Source organism: Dreissena polymorpha, chromosome 12, assembly GCF_020536995.1.
Source record: "Dreissena polymorpha isolate Duluth1 chromosome 12, UMN_Dpol_1.0, whole genome shotgun sequence".
NCBI lineage: Eukaryota > Metazoa > Mollusca > Bivalvia > Myida > Dreissenidae > Dreissena > Dreissena polymorpha.
Genome location: NC_068366.1, coordinates 76,923,856 through 76,949,002, shown reverse-complemented (window position 1 = coordinate 76,949,002; position 25,147 = coordinate 76,923,856). Strand labels below are relative to the sequence as shown.

The following is a 25,147-nucleotide window of genomic DNA, read 5'->3' as shown; positions in this document are numbered from 1 at the left end:
TAATAATTGTGTATTATGGATGAACTAACAGATTCGAGTCCAATGTCAATTATAAATAACGTTAATATCAAGTTGCATATGCAGGAAATTATTGTATCGTCAACAAGGCCGGTCATTTTAGGCAGATGGCCAATTGCAATTTAATTAGACACAAGACAAAAAACACGACACACATTGGGGTCACCGCATTAACATGGCCGATGCAAAGCAACCCATAGCCTGAGGTTTAGACCCGGTTTAAGGGCGCCGAAACATTACACTTTGCCAAAAGAAAAAAAAACCTTCAAAAGCAAAACACTAATTAACCTAATTGCATGACAATTTCAATCAAACTGCAATAAAAGAGAATACGCTTAATTTGATTAAACTATTCAACTACTCAATGGTTGTATGTTCACCAGAGCAACATAACTGTAACTTTCTAAGGCACAATGAAATGAAACAAAAACAACGTCGCATGTTTTTAATAAAATAATAAGTTAACTCCAGAAATAAGATCATGAGGGAAAATAGTCAAACCACCCGCTGTCTTTTCCTTATTTCTCTCACGACAACAAAAGCCATCATATATACTATTTACCCTCAATATAAAATATAAATCAAAATCATTCGTAGGCACTTGTTATTTATAATTGACATTGCACTCGAATCTGTTAGTTCAGGATCCTCTTTACAAAGGTACCATTATAATAAAACCACTTTTACCTTTTCCGGGTTTTCCATGAGGCATTTTTTTGTGTGCGAAAAAAACCCTAAAAGTAGACGGACTTTGACCGCAATTTACAGACCGACCCCGACCCTGCCATACACTATGTTTACATCGTTAGAAGCTTTTGAGGCTCTTCTTTCCAACGGTACCATTATAATTCATATCGAATAATAATGCATTTATAACCATTTTTACCTTTTCCGGGTTTTACCTAAAAGAATTCCGGGTTTTCCGGACATTTCCGGGTTTTATACCTTCCCATACCAAATGTTGGCTAAATTCTAGCATCATTTTTTTCTCATGTTATTTCATACACATTCGAGAATTGCCGGATAATTACGTTGCATATGGAAATGGTTGTCATTAAAATTCAGAATTGTTCGTCGTATTACACATTTACTTATGCTCATTTGAGAATAAAACAAAACGTTTATAGTTGTGTGTAACTAATTCAACGAGTCTTTGTTAAAACGCTTAACGTGATGAAAAAATGTTTTGACAATATTACGCATGAAATGCATAATTTCCACGAGGATTACACCGTTGCCATCATCAGTTTTCTAAGAAACTGGCCACTATTGTATCTGATTAGAATGGTACATGTGTAGGTATAACAATAAATGCGTTTATAATTTATATAAACATTAAGTTTAACGGACAAGTGAAGTTCAGCAACGGACAAGTTAAATTTCTTAAATTGTTGTCCGTGGACAAGTATAGTTTTTTGAGATTTCGCCACCCCTGCACCACCACCACCACCCACCACCACCACCACCACAACCACCACCACCACCACCACCTTCTACTACTACTGCCACTACTACTACTACTTTACCACTACTACTACTACTACTACTACTACCACTACTACTACTACTACTACTACTACTACTACTACTACTACTACTACTACTACTACTACTACTACTACTACTACTACTACTTCTACTACTACTACTACTACTTCTTCTACTACTACTACTACTACTACTACTACTACAACTACTACTACTACTACTACTACTACAACTACTATTACTACTACTACTACTACTACTACTACTACTACTACTACTACTAGTACACCACCACCACCACCACCACCACCACCATTCACAGTGACAAAAAACGTATTCACACAATGGCTGCTACTACAACTTATAGCCCATATAGGGGGGCATGCATGTTTTACAAACAGCCCTTGTTTCTATGGGATTTTAGCCACAACTGTTCATGTTTATCTCCGACACATATTTTTAGGTCACCTGTCATGAAGTGACACGGTGAGCTTATGTGATCGTGTGATGTCCGGCGTCCGTTGTGCGTGCCTGCGTGTGTCCGTGCGTCCGTCCGTCAACAATTTGTTCGTGTATACAGTAGAGGTCACAGTTTGCATCCAATCTTGATGAAATTTGGTCAAAATGTTTATCTTGATGAAATCGGGTTTGGGATTGTATTTGGGTCATCTGGGGTCAAAAACAAGGTCACTAGGTCAAATAATAGAACAACCTTCTGTAGACAATAGAGGTCACAGTTTTCATCCAATCTTTATGAAATTTGGTCAGAATGTTTATCTTGATGAAATCTGGGTTGGGATTTTATTTGGGTCATCTGGGGTCAAAAACTAGGTCACTAGGTCAAATAATAGAAAAACCTTGTGTAGACATTAGAGATCACAGTTTTCATCCAACCTTTAAATTATGAAATTTGGTCAGAGTTCTTGATGAAATCTGGGTGGGATTGTATTTGGGTCATCTGGGGTAAAAATCTAGGTCAAATAAATAGAAAAACCTTGTGTTGACAATAGAGGTCACAGTTTTCATCCAATATTTATGAATTGTGGTCAGAATGTTTATCTTGATGAAATCTGGATTGGGATTGTATTTGGGTCATCTAGAGTCAGGAACTAGGTCACTAGGTCAAATCATAGAAAAACATTGCGTAGACAATTATAGAGGTCATAGTTTTCATCTGATCTTAATGAGTCAGGTGAGCGATTCAGGGCCATCATGGCCCTCTTGTTTTGAAAAGGTGTCACACTCAACCCCAGATATTTTATTCATTTGATCAAATGTTAATATAAAAGGCTATAAAAAGGTTTAGCAACAATTCAGAATTTCCTGACCAATAACGTGCCACTTCGCCATGTCCTCAATCCTAACACGATTTACGCCCGGTTTATAATTCAGAAACACAATATTTCTGACTGGGTATTCCAAATTATGAAATGAGCACAACTGCTTATTTTCAATCACATATACTATAACAAACAATGATATGAAACGATGCGTGACGTAACTGTTGTATAACTCCATCAGTCAGCTATACAATAGAAGTTTATGGGAATCTTACACACATCCTTTAAGCTTAATGGTGTACAACAATTTCGTAAACGTGATTTTCTGCGTTACGATCTCAAAACGTCGCCAAGCAGAACTCAATACATGTGAATATGGAAAACATATAAACGCTGATCAACAGTTCATATCTAGAGGCGAAATACAGCATACTGTAAAATGAACTGTATGGTTGAATGGTTTCGTTTTATGAATACATGCAGTCAACACACGCAAACACTTCTTTATGACTCAGAGGACTGACTGGCTGGCTGGCTGACTGGCTGACTGGCTGACTGACTGACCGACTGACCGACTGACCGACTGACCGACCGACCGACCGACCGACCGACCGACCGACTGACTGACTATAATAATAATAATAATAATAATAATAATAATAATAATAATAATAATAATAATAAATAACAGTTTCTTATTTGGTCTTGTTAAAATAATATCCCAAAATGAACATTTATTAACAAACAAATGCTTTTTTTTTCAGTTAGGTGCTTCAATTGACTGGCGAATAATAATTTAGTTTTTGTGATCACAGTTTAAAAAGACTTTAAAATGTTTCTGTTTTTAAACGTACAGGATATCATTATTATAAAATTTCAAATAAAAATAAAATTCTATGACATTATGTGTTTCCTTATATTTGTTCTTGAATATTTGGTGTACTGTGCATGCCTTGTTAATATGTTTCTTTATATACACGTACATGCTATCGTTACTTTAAAATCTAAAAATTAAATAACATTCTTTGACATGATGTTTTTCCATCTATTTGTGCCCGATTACAGTATCGGCCATAGTATTAGCCGACAGCGATACACTTATTCGATAGCAACGTTAATAAACAGCCTCGTAGGTTACAATACACTAAATGATCGCTTAAAAAAAAAGTTGCAAAAACAGTCGATTTTGATTTGTGTCAAGTTCTTTCTTGCTTTGTACATGACATATCTTTTTTATTGCATAAATCGAATCCGCTTAGAATGGCCTTTAAGAAAAGGTATGTTTATGGGGGTCTCTATGTGCAAAATGTTGCATTTATTTTCGCTCAAAGTTGTCGCTTTTACATTGAATTATATAGGGAAACTATTTGGTGTATTATGACCTAAACGCAAAACCAGGCCTAGTCACAGAGGAGCTGTATTTACAGAAAATCATCATTTTTTTAGTGGGATATGACGCGTTTTGGCAAATTTCACGGAATAAATGCGTTTGTTTCGCGAATTTAAGGAGCATCGTGAGTTTTTAAGAAAAAAATACGTTTTCAGAGGAAAATAAGAAAAAAAACGTACAAAAACTCGTCTTGAGCATCTCAAATCGCAACAATTTGTGCTGAAAGAGCTCGTGAACACGTTTTAATAGTTGTTTACTTCTTTTTCTACATAGCTTGTAACAATATTCCAGTATTTTGACCGATTGTAATTATTTAGGGTAATCGTTTTGCGCCTGAACGCCCGTTATAAATCAAAGCTCCGAACGCGAAAGCCACATGGCTTATCAGGCGTTATAATAAAATGCATTTTCAAGCATTTCTACGTGAAAGATCGGTCTGAAAATTGGCATGCACATAGAAAATAGGTTTATAAGTATCGAGAAGTGCTTATTTTTCGCGATGTTAACAGTAAACGTTGTCTTACAGGTTACAATACACTAAATGATCGCTTCATGTAGGGCTGTACTCTCTAAAATAATATCATAGTTGACAGGAAGGCATGTTTTACACTTTTTACCATTATTCGGGTGTTATCTTGCGAAGATAATGGTAGGGCATGAATAGGTGTTCACAACTGAATCCCTGAAATATGATACACTTGAAGACTAAAGTAAACCATTGCAGTAGAAAAGGTTACATTTCACTAAGAAACGGCCGAAAAAAAAAGTTGCAAAAACAGTCGATTTTGATTTGTGTCAAGTTCTTTCTTGCTTTGTACATGACATATCTTTTTTATTGCATAAATCGAATCCGCTTAGAATGGCCTTTAAGAAAAGGTATGTTTATGGGGGTCTCTATGTGCAAAATGTTGCATTTATTTTCGCTCAAAGTTGTCGCTTTTACATTGAATTATATAGGGAAACTATTTGGTGTATTATGACCTAAACGCAAAACCAGGCCTAGTCACAGAGGAGCTGTATTTACAGAAAATCATCATTTTTTTAGTGGGATATGACGCGTTTTGGCAAATTTCACGGAATAAATGCGTTTGTTTCGCGAATTTAAGGAGCATCGTGAGTTTTTAAGAAAAAAAATACGTTTTCAGAGGAAAACAAGAAAAAAAACGTACAAAAACTCGTCTTGAGCATCTCAAATCGCAACAATTTGTGCTGAAAGAGCTCGTGAACACGTTTTAATAGTTGTTTACTTCTTTTTCTACATAGCTTGTAACAATATTCCAGTATTTTGACCGATTGTAATTATTTAGGGTAATCGTTTTGCGCCTGAACGCCCGTTATAAATCAAAGCTCCGAACGCGAAAGCCACATGGCTTATCAGGCGTTATAATAAAATGCATTTTCAAGCATTTCTACGTGAAAGATCGGTCTGAAAATTGGCATGCACATAGAAAATAGGTTTATAAGTATCGAGAAGTGCTTATTTTTCGCGATGTTAACAGTAAACGTTGTCTTATAGGTTACAATACACTAAATGATCGCTTCATGTAGGGCTGTACTCTCTAAAATAATATCATAGTTGACAGGAAGGCATGTTTTACACTTTTTACCATTATTCGGGTGTTATCTTGCGAAGATAATGGTAGGGCATGAATAGGTGTTCACAACTGAATCCCTGAAATATGATACACTTGAAGACTAAAGTAAACCATTGCAGTAGAAAAGGTTACATTTCACTAAGAAACGGCCGAAAAAAAAAGTTGCAAAAACAGTCGATTTTGATTTGTGTCAAGTTCTTTCTTGCTTTGTACATGACATATCTTTTTTATTGCATAAATCGATTCCGCTTAGAATGGCCTTTAAGAAAAGGTATGGTTATGGGGGTCTCTATGTGCAAAATGTTGCATTTATTTTCGCTCAAAGTTGTCGCTTTTACATTGAATTATATAGGGAAACTATTTGGTGTATTATGACCTCGTATTCAGCAAACGGATATAACTTACAAAACAATGGAAGTTAACACAGAACAAGTTTCACTCTGATATATTTCGTCTAAATAGGCTTTTTTAAAGTTTGATTTTACAATTCAGCTAAATTTTCTTTCTATTTCTCAACACCACAAATGTATATTCAATTTTCTGTATCAATTAATATTTATTATCCCTACCGGATACGAAACTGAGAAATAGAAGTTAAATCAATTCAGCCGTTTTATGCGAATATTCAAATATTCGATTGAATGGATTTGCGAATATTCGAATACCGATATAGGTATTCGATGCCATCACTACTGTTAATACACGAAGGCAAGCCTCCATAATTAATTCATCCAAATGTTACACATATTTCGTCAATTAGAACTTGTAATCTACAGCCGCGAAGGCCGGATAAACTTGTCAACAACGTACGCTAACTGACGGCCTTTATATATTACCGAAATACCGTTAAGTGCAGCGTAAATTCCTGTATTAAAAAGCAATTAAATTGTATGTTTCGTGACCATTCCAGGCGGCATGCAGGATTACAACTACATTGCAGCAGGCATATTTGAAATCACTCTAGAGGTGTCCTGCTGCAAGTTTCCGGCTGCCCCAACTCTCGTCGATTACTGGATAAAGAACAAAGACGCGCTTGTAAACTACCTTTTGCTGGTGCACATGGGTGAGTAAGAACTATAGACCCCATTTGTGGCGTAGATTTATTTTCAATGTTTATTACAAACTTACACATTATTGGTTATATGAGAATCTAAAACCTAATTCGTAAATGAAACGTAGATAATATTAACACATTTACTTTTTAAACAATTAAAGAAAACATTGTTGCATCTTTCATTAACTGCTGTTAATGTCTGTGTATGTATGTGTACATATGTTTTTTAAGATGTATTTGTATGCGTGTCTATATGCATATGTGTTTCCCCTTATATATTGTATGTTACTGTAGTAAGAGACGGTGTCTCTTTTAAATGCTTCAGAAATGCAATACAACAACACTTTTAACACATATTACAAAGTGGTTTTTTTGGCGGTCTATCTGTCTAAGAACAATTGTAAATTTTTGTTTTTACAACCATGAATTTTTTGTTGTTGGAGAACTTTGTATCCCTCAAATTTTTTTATAATAAGTTATATTTTCCTTTATTTACATAACGAATGTAAATACGTGCGTTTTTGTCAAACCCAATGTAAATAATTTTGTCTTATATGAATTTCTGTTAACGTCAAATTGCTGTTGTGAGTACATCTCAAATAACCTTGACACTTCACCTTTTTTTTCTACATACAAAATGCAAAACTATATTATTTACATTTCTTACAAAAATGCATACGGGTCTACATATAATTCATCTACTTCATGTAAGAAAGCATATTTAAAACTAAAAATCAGGATATTGTATCGCGAACACAATGATAAATATAATGAGAACATAGTCCAATTATTTCACTGGAAAACATGACGAGTCTTAATATGTGCACCTTTAATGTCAAGGGTCTTAATTGTAAAAATAAACATGAACAAGTTATAACTTATATAAAATCAAAATCAATTGACATAGCACAACTGCAAGAAATTCATTATGATAACAAACTCGATAATTCGGCCTGGGGCAAAGATTGGGCAGGGGATACGTTTTTAAGTGGCCAAAGTACCAACAGTTTAGGAGTAGGAATTTTGATAAATAGAAAAAGTGAAATACAATTTATAGAACATAATGAAATTATAGTAGGAAGACTTCAGGTGTTAAAACTATTGGTCAACAATAACAAAATAGCTATAATAAACATTTATGCACCAAATAATGATGACATTACGTTTTTTAATACACTTGAAAATACTATTGCTGACCTAGATGAATTCTTGCCGATAGTGGGTGGTGACTTCAATGCCGTGCAAAACTTTTTAAAAGACAAATTAAATGGTAGAAATGACACCAATAAAAAGTGTTCTGATAAAATTAATGATATAAAGGAAATACACGATTTAGTGGATATTTACAGAAATTTTAACCCAAATGCAAAGGAATATACATGGCATTCGAATTCAGACCCGCCAATATTTTGCAGACTCGATTATTTTCTGTAAGCATCTTCACTGGTTAGTAATGCGAAAAAATGCATTATCAATCCTGGCTTCAAATCGGATCACTCAATTGTTTTACTCAGCATTCTTTTTGATACGCTAACACGAGGCCCAGGTTATTTTAAGCTAAATAGCTCACTTCTATTTGATCAAGATTATAAAACTTCAATTAAAAATTCAATAAAAGAGGTAGTTGATTTTAATAAAGAAACGACTCCTAATATTTTATGGGAATTAATTAAGGGTAGGTTAAGGGATGAGAGCATAAAATACTCAACATATAAAAAGAAACTTAGTTTAAAAAAAAGAATCAGAAATCGAAGCAAAATTACATGATATTGAAGAACAATTAAAAAAGAACCCTAATGACGTAATATTACAACAAACATATCAAACAGAAAAAGATAATTTTAATGCTATAAATGAAGAGAAAATCAAAGGCATTCTAATAAGGGCAAAAGCAGACTGGATTGAGGGAGCCGAGAAAAATACTAAATATTTCCCCAATTTAGAATCAAAAAGATCGGAACAAAAAGTACTTAAACAGCTTAAAATTAATGATGAAATAGAACATGATCATGCAAAAAATTTGGAACACGTTACGCAATATTTCGCCTCACTCTATAAAATAGACGTAACTCTGGATCAAGAAAACAGTGACCCATTTTTTCAAGATCTTACGAAATTATCAAACGAAGATAGAGAACAATACCCCGACCATTTATCCGAAAACGAATGCTTCCAGGCACTAAAAGACATGAAAAATAACAAAAGCCCATTCTCAGATGGACTAACAACAGAATTTTATAAACTCTTTTGGACTGACATAAAAAAATACTTAATCAGCTCGATAAATTATTCTTTTGATACCGGACATTTAACTGAACTACAAACACAAGGGCTTATTTCACTTTTGCCAAAAAAGATAAAGATATTCTATCTATCAATAATTGGCGACCAGTCTCTTTGTTAAACGTTGACTATAAAATTGCAAGTAAATCTATAGCTAATAGAATTAAACCTTTTCTTCAAACACTTTTTAACTCAGATCAAACAGGATTCATAAAAGGGAGATATACGGTATTGGAGAAAACATAAGAATTTTGAATGAAGTAATTGATAAAGTGAACGATTTAAATGAAACAGGATTGATATTTTTCTCCGATTTTCAGAAAGCTTTTGATAGCTTAGACCATAATTTTATGTACAAATGTTTAGATGGCATGGGCTTTAGCCAGGCTTTTATACAGTGGGTGAAACTGTTTTATAATAATGCAAAATCTTGTGTAATTAATAATGGATATTTCTCTGAATTCTTCGACATAAAAAAGGGAGTACGGCAAGGTTGTCCCCTCTCACCCTATCTTTTTGTCATATGCATTGAATTACTAGCTAACTATATACGACATAATACAAATATAAAAGGAATTCACATTGGCAACATCGAACTCAAACAAACATTATTCGCAGATGATGCCTGTTTTCTTCTCGATGGCAGTCAAAGGTCATTTGAATTTTTAATTATTACCCTTGACAATTTCTCCGCTATATCCGGCTTAAAATTAAATAACAATAAATGCTCTGTAATGAAATTAGGTGCACTTATAAACAGAAATGTAAAATTTTGTTCACATAAAAAATTTGATTGGAACTGTGAAAGCGCGACCACACTGGGAATAACAATATACAATAATACTTATTTAACGGCTGAACACAATATATGTAATAAAATTCAAGAATTTGAAAACTGTTTACATAAATGGAGAAAGTGGAATCTTTCACTGATAGGAAAAATCACAGTAATCAAAACTTTTTCATTACCAAAACTAATATATCCATTTACAGTTTTAGAAAGACCAGACGAAAATAAAATGAAAACCTTAACAACAAATATTTTCACATTTTTGTGGAATGATAAACCCGACAGGATAAAACGTGATCAAATTATACAGGAATATGAAAATGGCGGTTTGAAAATGATTGATATAGATAGCTTTGTGGATGGTCTCAAATCTACTTGGATTAAACGATTTATACATCAACCTGAATCAAAAATAACCAAACTATACAGTATTTTTCCATAAAATTATGGTAATTACTTTATTTTAAAGAATCGCATCAAACCTGACGATATAAACACACTAAACATTCGTTCAGTATTTTTAAAGGACATATTAAAGGTCTGGAATAAGGTTAACGCACAAAATAAAATCACACAAATCGGAAAAGAAATTATTTGGAATAATTCATTTATAAAAAATTCAAACGGTTTATTTTTCTATAAAGAATGGCATATTAAAGGAATCAACCATATAGAACAAATATACGACTATGGAACAAGGCAATTTTATAGTTTGAGCAATTACAAAACTTGTACGGGTTAAGTACCAGAGATTTTCTAAAATACTTTAGTCTTATAAAAAGTGTGCCACTAGAATGGAAAGAAAAGCTGAAATCTGAAAACATTAATACAACCGCAAGAATATTTTCTCTCATCAATTTCAGAGTCAACTAAAATCTGTAAATTAGTATATCAAAAACTCGTACTGTCAAAGCAGATCAATCCAATTAAGGCAATTGCTAAATGGGAACTATATTTTAACAAAGAAATACAAACGAATAAATTGTTTATTCAACCATTTAGACTGACACATGATACCAAGCTAAGATCATTCCAGTATAAATATATTATGCAAATTATTCCAAACAATAGCTATCTATTGTTATGTGGTTTAACACAATCCAATATTTGTGATTTTTGTTGTATGTCAGTAGATTCGAATGTGCATATGTTTTGGGAATGTCCTGTAATTCAACATTTTTGGAATGGTGTTAAAGTGTATATCGAACAAACAGCGAATTTGCCGTTTATTTCATATTTTGATTATGAACATATAAGCTTCTGTAACGTTTCAACAGGTCATTCGAACATGTCACAGATTGTTAATTTTATCACATTGTTGGCAAAATTTTATATTTTTAGAAGTAAGTGCCAGAACAATATACCCAATATTAATCATTTTATAACATTTCTTCAGAATAGGCTCAAAATTGAGGAGATAATTGCTTTCAATAAAAATCAAATAGAAACTTTTAGAACAATTTGGAATAGTTTTTTAAGATAATTCATTTAAAATTGTAGTCTGAATATGCATCTTTATGCTTCGATATATTTTGTCGAATTGTATTAAATTATTTTTTTGCTACAGTCTCATGTAAAACTCTCGACAGATGTTTGTAGTATTGTTTTTTCTTTGTATTTTTTTTCTGTTATAACTCCATGCGTGTAAGTGTATTGTGTATTGATGAATAAATATATATATTTAAAAAAAAAACAAAAAAAAACAAAAAAAAAACCTAAATCGTTAATGTCGAGCATTTTATTTCTAGGTGTTAAAGGGTACATCCGGGACAAAAACAACAACTCGTTGGATGGCGCTGTGTTGAGCATTAAAGGACGAGAATTCCCGCGATTCAGATCAAAGCATGGTGGCCAGTACTTCCGACTTCTCATGCCAGGCAAATATACATTGAATGTTAGTATTTATTAGGTATGTTTTTAAATATGCATTCGATGAAGTGTTTTTAGCTCACCTGATTGCTCAGGTGAGCTTTTGTGACCGGTCTTTGTCCGTCGTACGTCCGTCCGTTAACATTTGTTCGTAAACACTCTAGAGGCCACATTTATTGCCCGATCTTCATGAAACTTGGCCAGAAGCTTCGTCCCAATAAAATCTCGGTCGAGTTCGAAATTGGGTCGTGCCGGGTCAAATACTAGGTCACTGAGTAAAAAAAAAAGAAAAAACTTGTAAACACCGTTGAAGTCACATTTCATGCCCAATCTTCATGTAACTTTGTCAAAATGCTTGTCTTAATGATATGTTGGTTGAGTTAAAAAGTGGTTCCGGTCCGTTGAAAAACATGGACGCCAGTTGGCGGGGCAGTTTTCCTTATTTGGCTATAGAGAAACCTTGTAAACACTCTGGAAGTCACAATGTTTGCCCAATCATCATGAAAGGGTCAAAACATTGGTTTTATTGATTTCTCGGACGAGTTGGAAAATGGTCCAGATCAGTGAAAAAACATGGCCGCCAGTGGGCGGGGCATTTTCTCTATATGTTTATAGTGAAAACATGTCAACACTCAAGAAGTCACATTTTTGGCCAAATTTTCATGAAATTTTGTCAGAATTTTTGTTTCCTAGATACGTGAGTTAAGTTTGAAAATGGTTCCGGTCTGTTGAAAAACATGGTTGCCAGGGGAACGTGGCAGTTTTCCTTATATTTATATAGAAAAAAGGCTTGCAAACAATCATGAATTAAGGTCATGTAACATGTGAGACAACTCTTCTAAATATTGCATTAAAGAATACAGTAGTTACTCCCCTTTGATTATTAATGTTTTCATAATAATACAGTGTAGTTGTGTTACATTTATGTGTTGTTATTCGAGGTTGGATGTTTTTATGCCCCCTTTCGAAGAAAAGGGGGCATATTGTGATCGGACTGTCCGTCGGTCTGTCTGTCTGTCTGTCTGTCTGTCCGTCTGTCCGTCTTTCCGTCAGACTTTGCATTTAGGTTTCCAAAAATGCTTATAACTTCTATGTCCCTTGAGATATTACCTTCATATTTGGTATGCATGTGTATATGGACAAGGCCTTTCCTTACGCACACATTTTTGTAGCCCTGTGACCTTGACCTTGAACTTTAGGTCCGCGTTTAGGTTTCAAAATCTGCATTTAGGTTTCGAAAAATGCTCATTACTTCTATGTCCCTTGAGATATAACCTTCATATTTGGTATGCATGTGTATATGGACAAGGCCTTTCCATACGCACATTTTTTTTACACCTGTGACTTTGACCTTGAACTTAGGGTCCGCGATTAGGTTTCGAAATCTGCGTTTAGATTTCGAAAAATGCTAATAACTTCTATATCCCTTGAGAAATAACCTTCATATTTGGTATGCATGTGTATATGGACATGGCCTTTCCATACGCACACAATTTTTAACCCCTGTGACCTTGACCTTGAACTTAGGGTCCGCGTTTTGGTTTCGAACTCTGCGTTTAGGTTTCGAAAAATGCTCATAACTTCTATGTCCCTTGAGATATAACCTTCATATTTGGTATGCATGTGTATATGGACAAGGCCTTTCCATACGCACACAATTTTTAACCCCTGTGACCTTGACCTTAGGGTCCGCGTTTAGGTTTCGAAATCTGCGTTTAGGTTTCGAAAAATGCTCATAACTTCTATGTCCCTTGAGATATAACCTTCATATTTGGTATGCATGTGTATATGGACAAGGCCTTTCCATACGCACAATTTTTTTTTCCCTGTGACCTTGACCTTGAACTAATGGTCCGCGTTAAGGTTTCGGAATCTGCGTTTAGGTTTCGAAAAATGCTATAACTTCTATCAAAGTGTTTCCTATGGCGACAGCTCTTGTTTTTAGCTCACCTGATTGCTCAGGTGAGCTTTTGTGACTGGTCTTTGTCCGTCGTCTGTCCGTCCACATTTGTTCGTAAACACTCTAGAGGCCACATTTATTGTCCGATTCTCATGAAACTTGGTCAGAAGATTTGTCCCAATGAAATCTCGATCGAGTGTGAAACTGGTTTATGATGGGTCAAAAACTAGGTCACTAGGTAAAAAAAAGAGAAAAAAGCTTGTAAACACTGTAGAAGTCACATTTAATGTCCAATCTTCATGTAACTATGTCTATATGTCTGTGTTAATGATATGTTGGTTGAGTTCAAAAGTGGTTCCGGTCCATTGAAAAACATGGCCGCCAGTGGGCGGGGCAGTTTTCCTTGAATGGCTATAGAGAAACCTTGTAAACACTATTGAAGTCACAATTTTTGCCCAATCATCATGAAAGTTAATCAAAACATTGGTTTTATTGATATGTCGGACGAGTTCGAAAATGGTCCAGATCAGTGAAAAAACATGGCCGCCAGTGGGCGGGGCATTTTTCTCTATATGTATATAGTGAAAACATGTGAACACTCTAGAAGTCACATTGTTTGCCCAATTTTCATGTAATTTGGTCAGAACATTTGTTTCCTTGATACGAGAGTTGAGTTGGAAAATGGTTCCGGTCTGTTGAATAACATAGCTGCGGGGGGGGGGGGGGGGGCAGTTTTCTTATATTTATATAGTAAAAAAAGCTTTTGAACACTCTAGAAGTCACATTTTTTCCCATTCATCATGAAACTTGGTGAATAGATTTGTTTTATATATATCTCAGATGAGTTTGCAAATGGTCCCGATGGGTCAATAAACATGGCTGCCAGGGGGGTGGGGCAGTTTTCCTTGTGACTATATAGTGAGAAACCTTGTGATCGAACACTATAGAAGTCACATTTTTTGCCTAATCATCGTGAAACTTAGTCAATACATTGGTTTTATTGATTTCTTGGACAAGTTGGAAAATGGCTCAGATCGGTGTGAAACACACTTTTTAGCTTACCTGATTGCTCAGGTGAGGTTTTAGGATTGGTCTTTGTCCGCTGTCCGTCCGTCTACATTTGGTTTGTAAACACTCTAGAATTCACATTTCTCAAGCATTCTTTATCAAAGTTGCTGAAAGAACTCAGTCAAGTTTGATGATGAGCAAAATCACATAATTAAATCCATAATTATTGCCCCTAGATTGTCCAAATTTTCATTATATTATACAAAATCCTTGTAAGCAAATTTTGATGTTTGGGGGTTTCAACTCAAAATATAGGTCACCATTTCAAATCTAACAAAACACTCCCTACAATAGAGTTTTGGTTCAATAATGATGAAACTTGACCAGGATGTTTGTCTGGTCAATATCTAGGTCATGTTTGACATTAGGTAAAGATTGAATGAACCGACTCCTCTCAGGTGAGCGAACTAGGGCCATGTTGGCTCTCTTGTTATTTATCTTATCAAGGTTTTATAACTCGTACTCATAAATCACACTTGTGCTGTTAAAAAATTGTAGATATCTTCCGACATTCTAAAGAATGTTATGTCTTCAAAAAGATTTAGCAAAGCAGGTTGTTACAGTGTAAAGTGGTGTAACGGTTTGCCGTGGCTTTATGGATATGGTATCCGCCGGGAGGGCACAGGTTTGATCCCCACTGTGGGATCGTTCTTTAGATCTTCCCCCAAAGACACTATGTACTGGTTCCACCCAAGAAACGGACAAGAAAGCGCTTCAATAAGCCTAATGCTTTCGATGCAATTGGGCTATAAACATAGTTTTAAACCAAACTGGTGAACGGTATTATATATATTTATACAATAAATACTAGCGCCATACCAGTATTTGTCCCGAAAAGATGCTGTTCTGATGTTTATATGCAAGCACCGCGTACTTTGTTCATTCTTTCAGGTGAGTTACAAGAACCACACCGAAAGCAAGCAGTTCACCGTGTCGGCCGGCGTCGTCACTCGACTTGACGTCACTTTGGACGTTGACGAACGAGACCCCCTCGAATAACGCACTAAAATCCACGTCCTCTGTGCCAACTATGGCCACGTTCTATATGTTATTGCATGCTCTAGTGAATTCAGAACGTTGATAGCTTCATTTAATCACCCGCATATTAACGTCAATAGCTTATTAGCCTTCGTAAATAAAAAAAATGGCATTAGGTTTGATACATGAATCTGTGAGCAGTAAAACAAGAAAATAACTCCTCCTTAGAAACGGTGTTTGCTCGCCCAATACTGGCGCTTTGAAAAATGTCACATGCATCCCCGAAACCTGTCACTTGTTTATGGATGGTTATAATGCGGATTTGGCCTTTCTATTTGATCTCGTCTGGTCATCATCAGTCATTCCATTACACTGGAGGGACATATCCAAGGTCCAATGGTGCTTGCAAGTTTTGGGACTTTATTCACAGTCTTATTTGTATGGTTAGCAGTGTATGCCTAGTAGTTAATATATGCCCCGATTAGAGGTGTGTGTACAGTAAATTGTATAATAACGAGTTTTATCATGTAAATTGCGTTGTTATTGCTTAGTTTAAGTGCTTATACTGGTGTCTCGATTAGATAATTGTGTCTTGTTGAGTGTACAAGTTTTGTATTGTAAAAATGTTTATTTAATTGTTTAGTTGTTATATCAGATTGTGTTGTACGACATTTATTTGCATAACTATTGACCAGGCACAGATTCCTCAATGACGTGTAATTCTTAAGCCCAATAAACACTCAAAATCAACGAATATTTCGTAATCTATTTCGTAAATAAAGTTAACACAAAACAATCCGTGTTTCTTATAGAAAAGCAAATATTTCGACGATAAATGTGGCATGGTATGTTCCGATATCGTTGATTTTGAGGTTTTTTTGGGCTTTAAGATTAGGCAAAACACAAAATATCAGATATAATATGGAATGTATGCATTGTTTTCAAAAGCAAAATAAAAGTCATAACTTAAAGGTATGGTTTTGTCGAGTACGAGTGCTTATGTAATTGCTCAGTTGCTATATCAGATGTATTGAACGACATTGTGTTTCATAACAATTGACTTGGCACAGGTATGTTCAAAGACTTGCATTCTAGTTCTCATTCAAAATTAAAAAACATGTATGCATTATATTCAAACAAGCCAAATAACAGTCCTAACTAAGAAACATGCCAAATAACAGTCCTAACTAAGAAACATGCCAAATAACAGTCCTAACTAAGAAACATGCCAAATAACAGTCCTAATTAAGAAACATGCAAAATAACAGTCCTAACTAAGAAACAAGCCAAATAACAGTCCTAACTAAGAAACATGCAAAATAACAGTCCTAATTAAGAAACATGCAAAATAACAGTCCTAACTAAGAAACAAGCCAAATAACAGTCCTAACTAAGAAACATGCAAAATAACAGTCCTAATTAAGAAACATGCAAAATAACAGTCCTAACTAAGAAACAAGCCAAATAACAGTCCTAACTAAGAAACATGCAAAATAACAGTCCTAACTAAGAAACAAGCCAAATAACAGTCCTAACTAAGAAACATGCAAAATAACAGTCCTAACTAAGAAACAAGCCAAATAACAGTCTAACTAAGAAACATGCAAAATAACAGTCCTAACTAACAAACATGCAAAATAACAGTCCTAACTAACAAACAAGCCAAATAACAGTCCTTACTAAGAAACATGCAAAATAACAGTCCTAACTAAGAAACAAGCCAAATAACAGTCCTAACTAAGAAACATGCAAAATAACAGTCCTAACTAAGAAAACATGCAAAAATAACAGTCCTAACTAAGAAACAAGCCAAATAACAGTCCTAACTAAGAAACATGCAAAATAACAGTCCTAACTAAGAAACATGCACATATAGTATGTGCGGTTATTGATTATAACCAATCAAATCGATAATTAAAACCCCATATATCACCGACATTACGTTTAATCTACCGTTTAAGTAGCAGTGATAGCGAGATAGCTTTGGCTTCGATATGTCGAGTCACAAGGCAGGTGCGTTTTTTGTGTATTAGATATATACATTTTCCTTGTTTCGTTGTTTAAAACTATTCCGAATATTTAAGATATGTTAATAAGTTTATTGAAAAAAAATCTGTGAACATGTCTCTGTATGCCTGTTTCAAATGGATAAGCTGAGGAAAACTGTGTTGGATATTGCAATAAAGTGTACAGACATGTCATTATACACATATTACAAGATTTAAATGAAAATTATATAAGGAATGAACTAAATAACACTATTATATACAACACCATTAAGTATAAAACAGCAATACGGCTGCATTGAATAAAAAATAATCAATCCAGTTACTCATATATTGAATACAAGACTCAATCCATTTACTCTTAAAAACCATATTAGTCTTTAAACATTATCTTAAAATCGGGGACAGAAGTTGGCAACAAGCTCTGCAGGCAAGAGTGTGTTGATTTCTAGGCTCTGTGAATCACCAGCCATTCTTTCTTAATTATTTAATAGCAAAACATGTGAGGAAGTAATTGATTTGATTAAATGGCATAATCGCTGGGTAAGTAAGTAAATCTAGTGTAATTAATATTGTGCAATGATTAATTTGTAAGAAAATCGTCAACACGATTAATAACTGTTAATTAGTAATCATCTTCCATCATCTTCGCTATTATATGGAAATATGTCCGAGAACTTTTTAAAATGCCTACATTGTACAGCTATTTTATATGGACATGGTGAACATGGTATTCAGGTTTACATCTTCAGCAGTACGAACCTCGTGCCCTCATGTATATTTTATTCGTATGTTTGTAGTGTATGGCGATAGAGTTGTTACCGGTATATGGTACGGAATACCGTAAAATCCAGAGGGCGACAATGCGATAGTACGATGGCGACAATGCGGTAGTACCGATGGCGACAATGCGATAGTACGATGACGCCAGTGTGACAATACGATGGCGACAGTGCGATAGTACGATGGCGACAATGCGAAAATACGATGACGACAGTGCGATAACGCGATAGTACGATGGCGACAATGCGATAATACGATGACGACAGTGCGACAATACGATTGCAACAGTGCGATTGTACGATGGCGACAATGTGATAGTTCGATGGCGACAATACGATGACGCCAATGCGACAATAACATGGTGAAAGTGCGATAGTACGATGGCGACAATGTGAAAATACGATGACGAAAGTAAGATAACGCGATAGTACGATGGCGAATATGCGATGGCGACAGTACGATATGACTATCGCATTGTCGCCATCGTACTTTCGCACTGTCGCAATCGTACTATCGCGTTGTCACAATCGTACTGCCGCATTATCGCTATCGTACTATCGCATTTGTCGCCATCGTACTATCGAATTGTCGCCCTGCGGATTTTAATGCGTTACCACGATGGCTTTAACGGTATTCCGTAATATGATGAATCCGTAAACGTTATGTACACATGTGCGAGTAAACACGAGATGCTAGACCAGTTGAGACAAAATGTAATGAGTTATGTTGCATTTTATGTTGTTGGGTTTTTTGTAACGTCTGTTTAACTGACAACAGCTTTTTAACAGAGAAATTAAAAACATGTGTAAGAAAATACAGTAAAACTTCTTTATCTCGAGGTCGCAACGGGTTAACGAAAATGCTGAAGTTTTCGGAGTTTCTATTTCGAGAAGTTTGCACAAATCACTAAGAAGTCCGAGACTATTTAAGAAATTGTAAACCCTAGACATAAATTCTAAGGTTTATGTATCACTATGCATTATTTAAAATTATATCGATATCTATTTTCGTCGAGTAAAAATCTTTGTGTTTCATATTTAAAACGTTAAATGTACTAGATTTACACATGGACTATTTTTAACTATCATATTATTCATTTTTGACGGGGAAATTATTAAAACTTAATATGTGTTAATGTGACTTGGTATATTTCATTATAACCTAGCGTGGTCATAATACAAATCGTACTACCGTTGTATACTATTGGTGATCAACTTGTTTCAGTTTTGAAAACTGGGAAATATATTTCACGTACTTCCTTTTCTTATACAACATAACCAATTACAAGCAAAAAGAAAGTGACTGATGAAATAATCAAGTTGTATGTCAGTAATTATAATGCTCATGAGAATCGGCATTCATATGTCTGGTGATTTGTCGGACTTCAAAATTTAATAAACAATCCTAGTTATCTTTAACCACCGTTTAAATACATCCTTTTCTATGAACAGTGCATTGCAGCTCTCTTAATTGTGTGCAATTTATTGTATTAAAGACTTCCTTTACTGATAACCTTTACACGTGCTATAACGAACAAACGTTTCCGACATCAATGAAATAAAAACACAATCAGAAAAACGCTAACCACGCGCTGTACACGTGTGACGCACATGGCACATCAGGGCGCACTATGCACGACTCTATTCGCCAAGTAAGTCCGAGTCTGTACCAGATTGGGCTGTAATTGACAGCAGGTGTAACCCTGCAAATTGGCAAGGAAAGTCTGGCTCAATAACACATGGTCTTTCACTTTCAACTAAACCAAATCGCCGCGTTTTTCATTACCAGACATGAGTTTTGAATCTATGTTTGGTAGGAATTCAGAGTGAACACAGATGAAAGTGACACGGGAGGAAAAACTTCGCGGATTTGGCGAAAAACCATATCTCAACAAACACAAGGCATTCAATTTGTCATTTATGTAAATTGCATAATAAGGAATATATTTGAAACGGTTGAATACATAAATAAATACATTTAACATTTTCAATAAAACAGTTTCATTTAATAAAAATGAATACACATAAGCGAAAAGCTGATAATCATGTTCCGTTCCACAACACTAGCATTGCACGTTCACCAAAATTGTATAACACAGTTATGAAGGAAAACAGTCAACGAAGCATAACAACAATCAAAACAAATATACTTTGGCTAAAAGTACTGTTATCAAATAATACAGCATATTCACATAAAAACGATATTATAACAGAAGTATGCAGTCTTCTGGCAGTCAGTAATAAAATAAACCGAACGCAATAGCATTACTTCCTTTTTCATGATATTGATGCTTTGGAATAAGATTGTTAGGCCTTTGCCGATGCAATGTTAAATTTAATGTTATATTATAAGGCTTCTTTATTATGAAGATCTTTTCCAAAGACAAAACAACGGTCCCCTACCAAGTTAATGTGGTCCAAGTAACACTATTATCTCCATAAGTTTGGTTGACATTGCTGGAGTACTTCTACACTATTTTAAAGAAGGCGGCATATATCGGTTGCACTGATTCAAACGGATACACTGAAGTTGGCAAGAACCAGGTGTAATCAATAATCCCTTTCAGTTACAACGGAAAAGGTTTTATACAAAGTTCAATACAAAGTACATGTTCAAACACTTCACGACACATTCTCCGAACATAGTAAAGAAACATGCCCGACAGAAATAAGACTCATAAGTACACTTATTCTAAAGTAATCATGAAAGACATAAAATAACATAATACAAATACACCTAGCGAAAACAACAATATCTGAACGTATCAGACAATGTATGCCTATCATTCTGATGGCAAACACAAATAATATATAAAAGTTAACCTTGTTTATGAGAAACAAGCCTTCAAACGTAAAATATATGGTTTATGACAGTATTATTTTCAATCATATAAGAAATAAATGGATATAAATGTAATTATATAAATGATCCCAATCACAAAACATGGGAGAGAGATTCTAATGCCTGGGCAATGCCATGAAGTGGGTGGTCCTCGGACAGGTGAATTAAAGTCTGGTGAATTAGGTTCTGTATATAAGATGTCTCTACATCAGCTTGAAGAAGCAAGCCAGCATTCTGAAACATAGTAATGCAAATAATTGGGCCGTTCTCTGTGAAAAGGAGGTTTAATGCATATATGTAAAGTGTCATCCCAGATAAGCCTGTGCAGTCCGCACAGGCTAATCAGGGATGACACTTTCCCCCTAAACTGGATTTTTGCTAAGAAGAGACTTTCTTTAAACAGTAAATAGCGGAAAGTGTCTTCCCTAATTAGCCTGTGCGGACTGCAAAGGCTAAACTGGGACGACACTTTAGGCACATGCATTTAACCCCTTTTTCACAAGGCACTGCCCAAATGTTTTGCAATTTACATTAAACATTTAACAAACATTTTTACATACATCTTTCAATTACAGAGTACATGTTTGCCTTAAAACTTGTTTATTTTACGTTTATATTTTTAAGTGGCGTAGGGGACATGGTGCCCACCTAGCAATAGGGAGGTTACGGGTTCCATCCCCACTATGGGAGCGTTCTTAAGATCTCCCCTATAGACACAAAGTACTGGTTCTACCCAGAACACTGACTAGAGAGCGTTTCAATAGCCTTAAGCTTTCAATGCAATCGAGCAAAAATAAATAGGTTTAAACTAAACTAAAAGGTTGAATAGATAGGGAAACAGACTACACGTTCCAAAAATTGTCAAAAAGTACAATATATAAATACATCAGACCAAATGTAACAATAATATGCTTCAATGAATCCAAAGACCTTGCAATCTTTAAATGCTTCTCTTTTTAATCACAATAGGGCCATGATGGCCCTGAATCGCTCACCTGACTAACCAAATACAATCCCAACCCAGATTTCATCAAGATAAACACTCTGACCAAATTTCATAAAGATTATATGAAAACTGTGACCTCTATTGTCTACACAAGGTTTTTCTATTATTTGACCTAGTGACCTAGTTTTTGACCCCAGGTGACCCAAATACAATCCAACCCAGATTTCATCAAGATAAACTAATGGGATTGTTTACCCTCGGGACTTCGGTTAAAAAACCATTGCCCCAGCACACTGCTCTTAACATTAAAACTCTGCATTTTTAAAGGTCGAAACGGCCATAAAATGGACAGCCCGATTTCACTGTTAAAAAGCGGCGTTTTATTCGTTAATAGACTTTTAAACGATGGCGCTGATTGGCCGAAATTTCTTATTAAGAATTACAAGTAGATCAATCCGTTTAAAAATAGAATTTTCCCACGGCGGACGACCTTGATATTGCACTTTACAAAAAGTAAACAGTTATATTTTCTATGTAGGAAATATAAAAATGAAAGAAAAAGGATGAATAAATCCAAAAGAACTTGGACTTGTTTTATATTTATAAATTACCATGTTTATGTTATGTTACTGTACTTCTTATTAATTATTATTATTAATATAATGTTGTTATTGTATGTTATTGTTTGTTTTGTGTTTTTTTAAGAAGGAAAGAGAGAAAGAATAGCCCAATTTTTATAAGTAAAGACGGTGTGAAAACACACATACTGTTGTATGAGGTCTTTAGACTTTGTGATCTGTGGTTTTATTGTAAAAGTAACATAATAAAATAATTTTAATTCAATGTTTCTAGGGATAGAAAAGATTACATGAAAGTGTGATATGTATAATATATGCAACAATTATTAATATTTTAGGTTTTTTCAGATCACAAAGTGGTTCAACAATTGCCACTATATATCTACATAAATAATAAACCTATGGATAGGTGTTATTCTGGTGTTTGTGTTAAATGTTATGCTAGGAGCTCTAAGCGATGGTAAGATATATAGATTGAAAACCTTAATTAATAGGGGAAGGGTAGAGCCTGTTTTTAATAGCTCTGATAAGAAAAAAAGGAAGGGGATTTGCATGTAAACATGCAATTATATATTTTCTAACAAACAATTGAGATTGGTAATACAATATAGTTAAAATTATATTTAGTATTAAGATAAGCATGTGTTTGTAAGTGTGGCACAATGTTGAACACTTGCAGACAAGGAATATAGCCGTGATGCTCCAACCTAAGACCCTGTCTGCATGGAACTTATAGAGGATTGGGCTATGTAAGAAGGACGTCCCCCCAGAGTGGCGTTAAGACAATATTTAAAAGAAATTTAATGATAATATTTATATATTTACAGGTAACTTGCGTGTCGCCAAACTGTTACCTCTTAGGGCCACATAAAATCAATGGTAAAACAATGTACTTTACAGTAAAAAATTGACAGAACAAACAAAGTTTATACTTGAAGCAAATTATGTACAGAATGTACAATATTATATGCACTTATTTATAGGTAAGAGAACAAGTTTGCCACCCTTGGGGTGTTAAAGAAGGAGTTTGGAAGTGTAGGTAGATGTGGTGGGGTAGGGGGTTTCCAGCAGGGGCAAATGAACAATGGGTTTGTGTAAGGGAGATAATTTTGTATGAAGAAGTATTGATGGTTTTGTCCCCTAGACAGAGGGAGTGCACGGTATATGGAACTAAGTAAACTACACATGGTGATTAATAAATAAAAAGAAGAGATAATACACTCTAATGTTTATTATATTGAAATATTATAGTAATATGTGGGATTGGTAAGGACCAACTCATACAACAATGCAGGGAATAATCCACAAAAAGCTAGCATCCATACTATAGAAATTAATATATAGGGGATGATGCAAGTTAAAAGAAAAGTTACAAGAACACCTTATATACTTACTATACAAAATTAGTAAGTTTCTCAAGATTAAGATATAATTGTACAGCACGTACTTTATTTGTTATGATGGTTACTATACCTCTTATAGGGAGAGCTACAATAATCACATAAATTGAAAATACCTTAAGGGTTTAAAATGGTATTGCAAGGGGTACATGACCCTGCACCGTGCACTCCTGTCTGGCATGGCTCTTCGAGTTTGAAGGAGAAGGGGGTGTCAGAGGGGAAGGGGCGGGTGCAATGCAGCCAACATACCCAGGTTACTGGTCAGCCTCGTCCTTTCTTTTAAATAAAAACTGACATAAATATGTATATATTAAGAAACTGAATAATGTAAAATGGTGGACTAACGTTCATACTCTCATAAAATGTATTAAAATAAAGAAGACCAGGTCAATACCATGGCCTGATTTAGAAAGGGCGGGGTAGAACAAATAGACCCATTAAAAGCTAAAATAACGGTTGTGTAAAAGAGACACAAATCCAACACAATTACTAGATTGCGTCAGTTTTGTGCAAAGATTACACAGTTTGAAAGAAATCGTCACAAGAGTGGATAATGGGTGGGTGTTGGCTGCTCTCCCTCCCCCAATGACCTAGATTTTGTCAGTTATTTGACAATCCAGAAGGTATTTGGCGAGGGCAGAGAAGACCTGGCCCCTAGCTGCTCCCTTGAGGTCTAGCACGTTGGAAAGGTTTAAAACTAGTCCATGGGAGTGCAATGCAGCTTCGAGGTGGGTCCCTCTGCGCCTTGTGGTTAGGACAGTGCAGCAGCATGTGGGGCGCAGTGAGGGGTTCCTGGCACCTAGGACATGCGGGGGGTCTATACAGAGGACATACTTTCCCGCGCCACCGGGTAATAGGGTGGTTCCCATCCTCAGGCGCG

General features: G+C 35.0%; 1 protein-coding gene and 1 long non-coding RNA gene across 9 annotated transcripts in view; one reads left to right on the top strand and one right to left on the bottom strand.

The window, feature by feature from the left end:
- The window catches only part of LOC127853752 (carboxypeptidase M-like), a 41,809-nt gene extending 25,125 nt beyond the window's left edge, over positions 1 to 16,684 (top strand). For all 8 annotated transcript variants that reach the window (XM_052388523.1, XM_052388525.1, XM_052388522.1 and 5 more), the window contains 3 exons: positions 6,682 to 6,834; positions 11,647 to 11,792; positions 15,627 to 16,684. In XM_052388523.1, coding sequence (XP_052244483.1) covers positions 6,682 to 6,834; positions 11,647 to 11,792; positions 15,627 to 15,734 — 407 coding nt within the window. In that variant the 3' untranslated portion in view covers positions 15,735 to 16,684. The remainder of the gene's footprint in view (positions 1 to 6,681; positions 6,835 to 11,646; positions 11,793 to 15,626) is intronic.
- Positions 16,685 to 20,406: 3,722 nt separating this feature from the next.
- Positions 20,407 to 24,556, bottom strand: LOC127853379 (uncharacterized). Its single transcript, XR_008036589.1, has 2 exons — positions 24,517 to 24,556; positions 20,407 to 21,577 (listed from the first exon to the last, which is right to left on the bottom strand). It is a non-coding gene; the product is annotated as an uncharacterized LOC127853379 (long non-coding RNA).
- Positions 24,557 to 25,147: the final 591 nt, after the last annotated feature.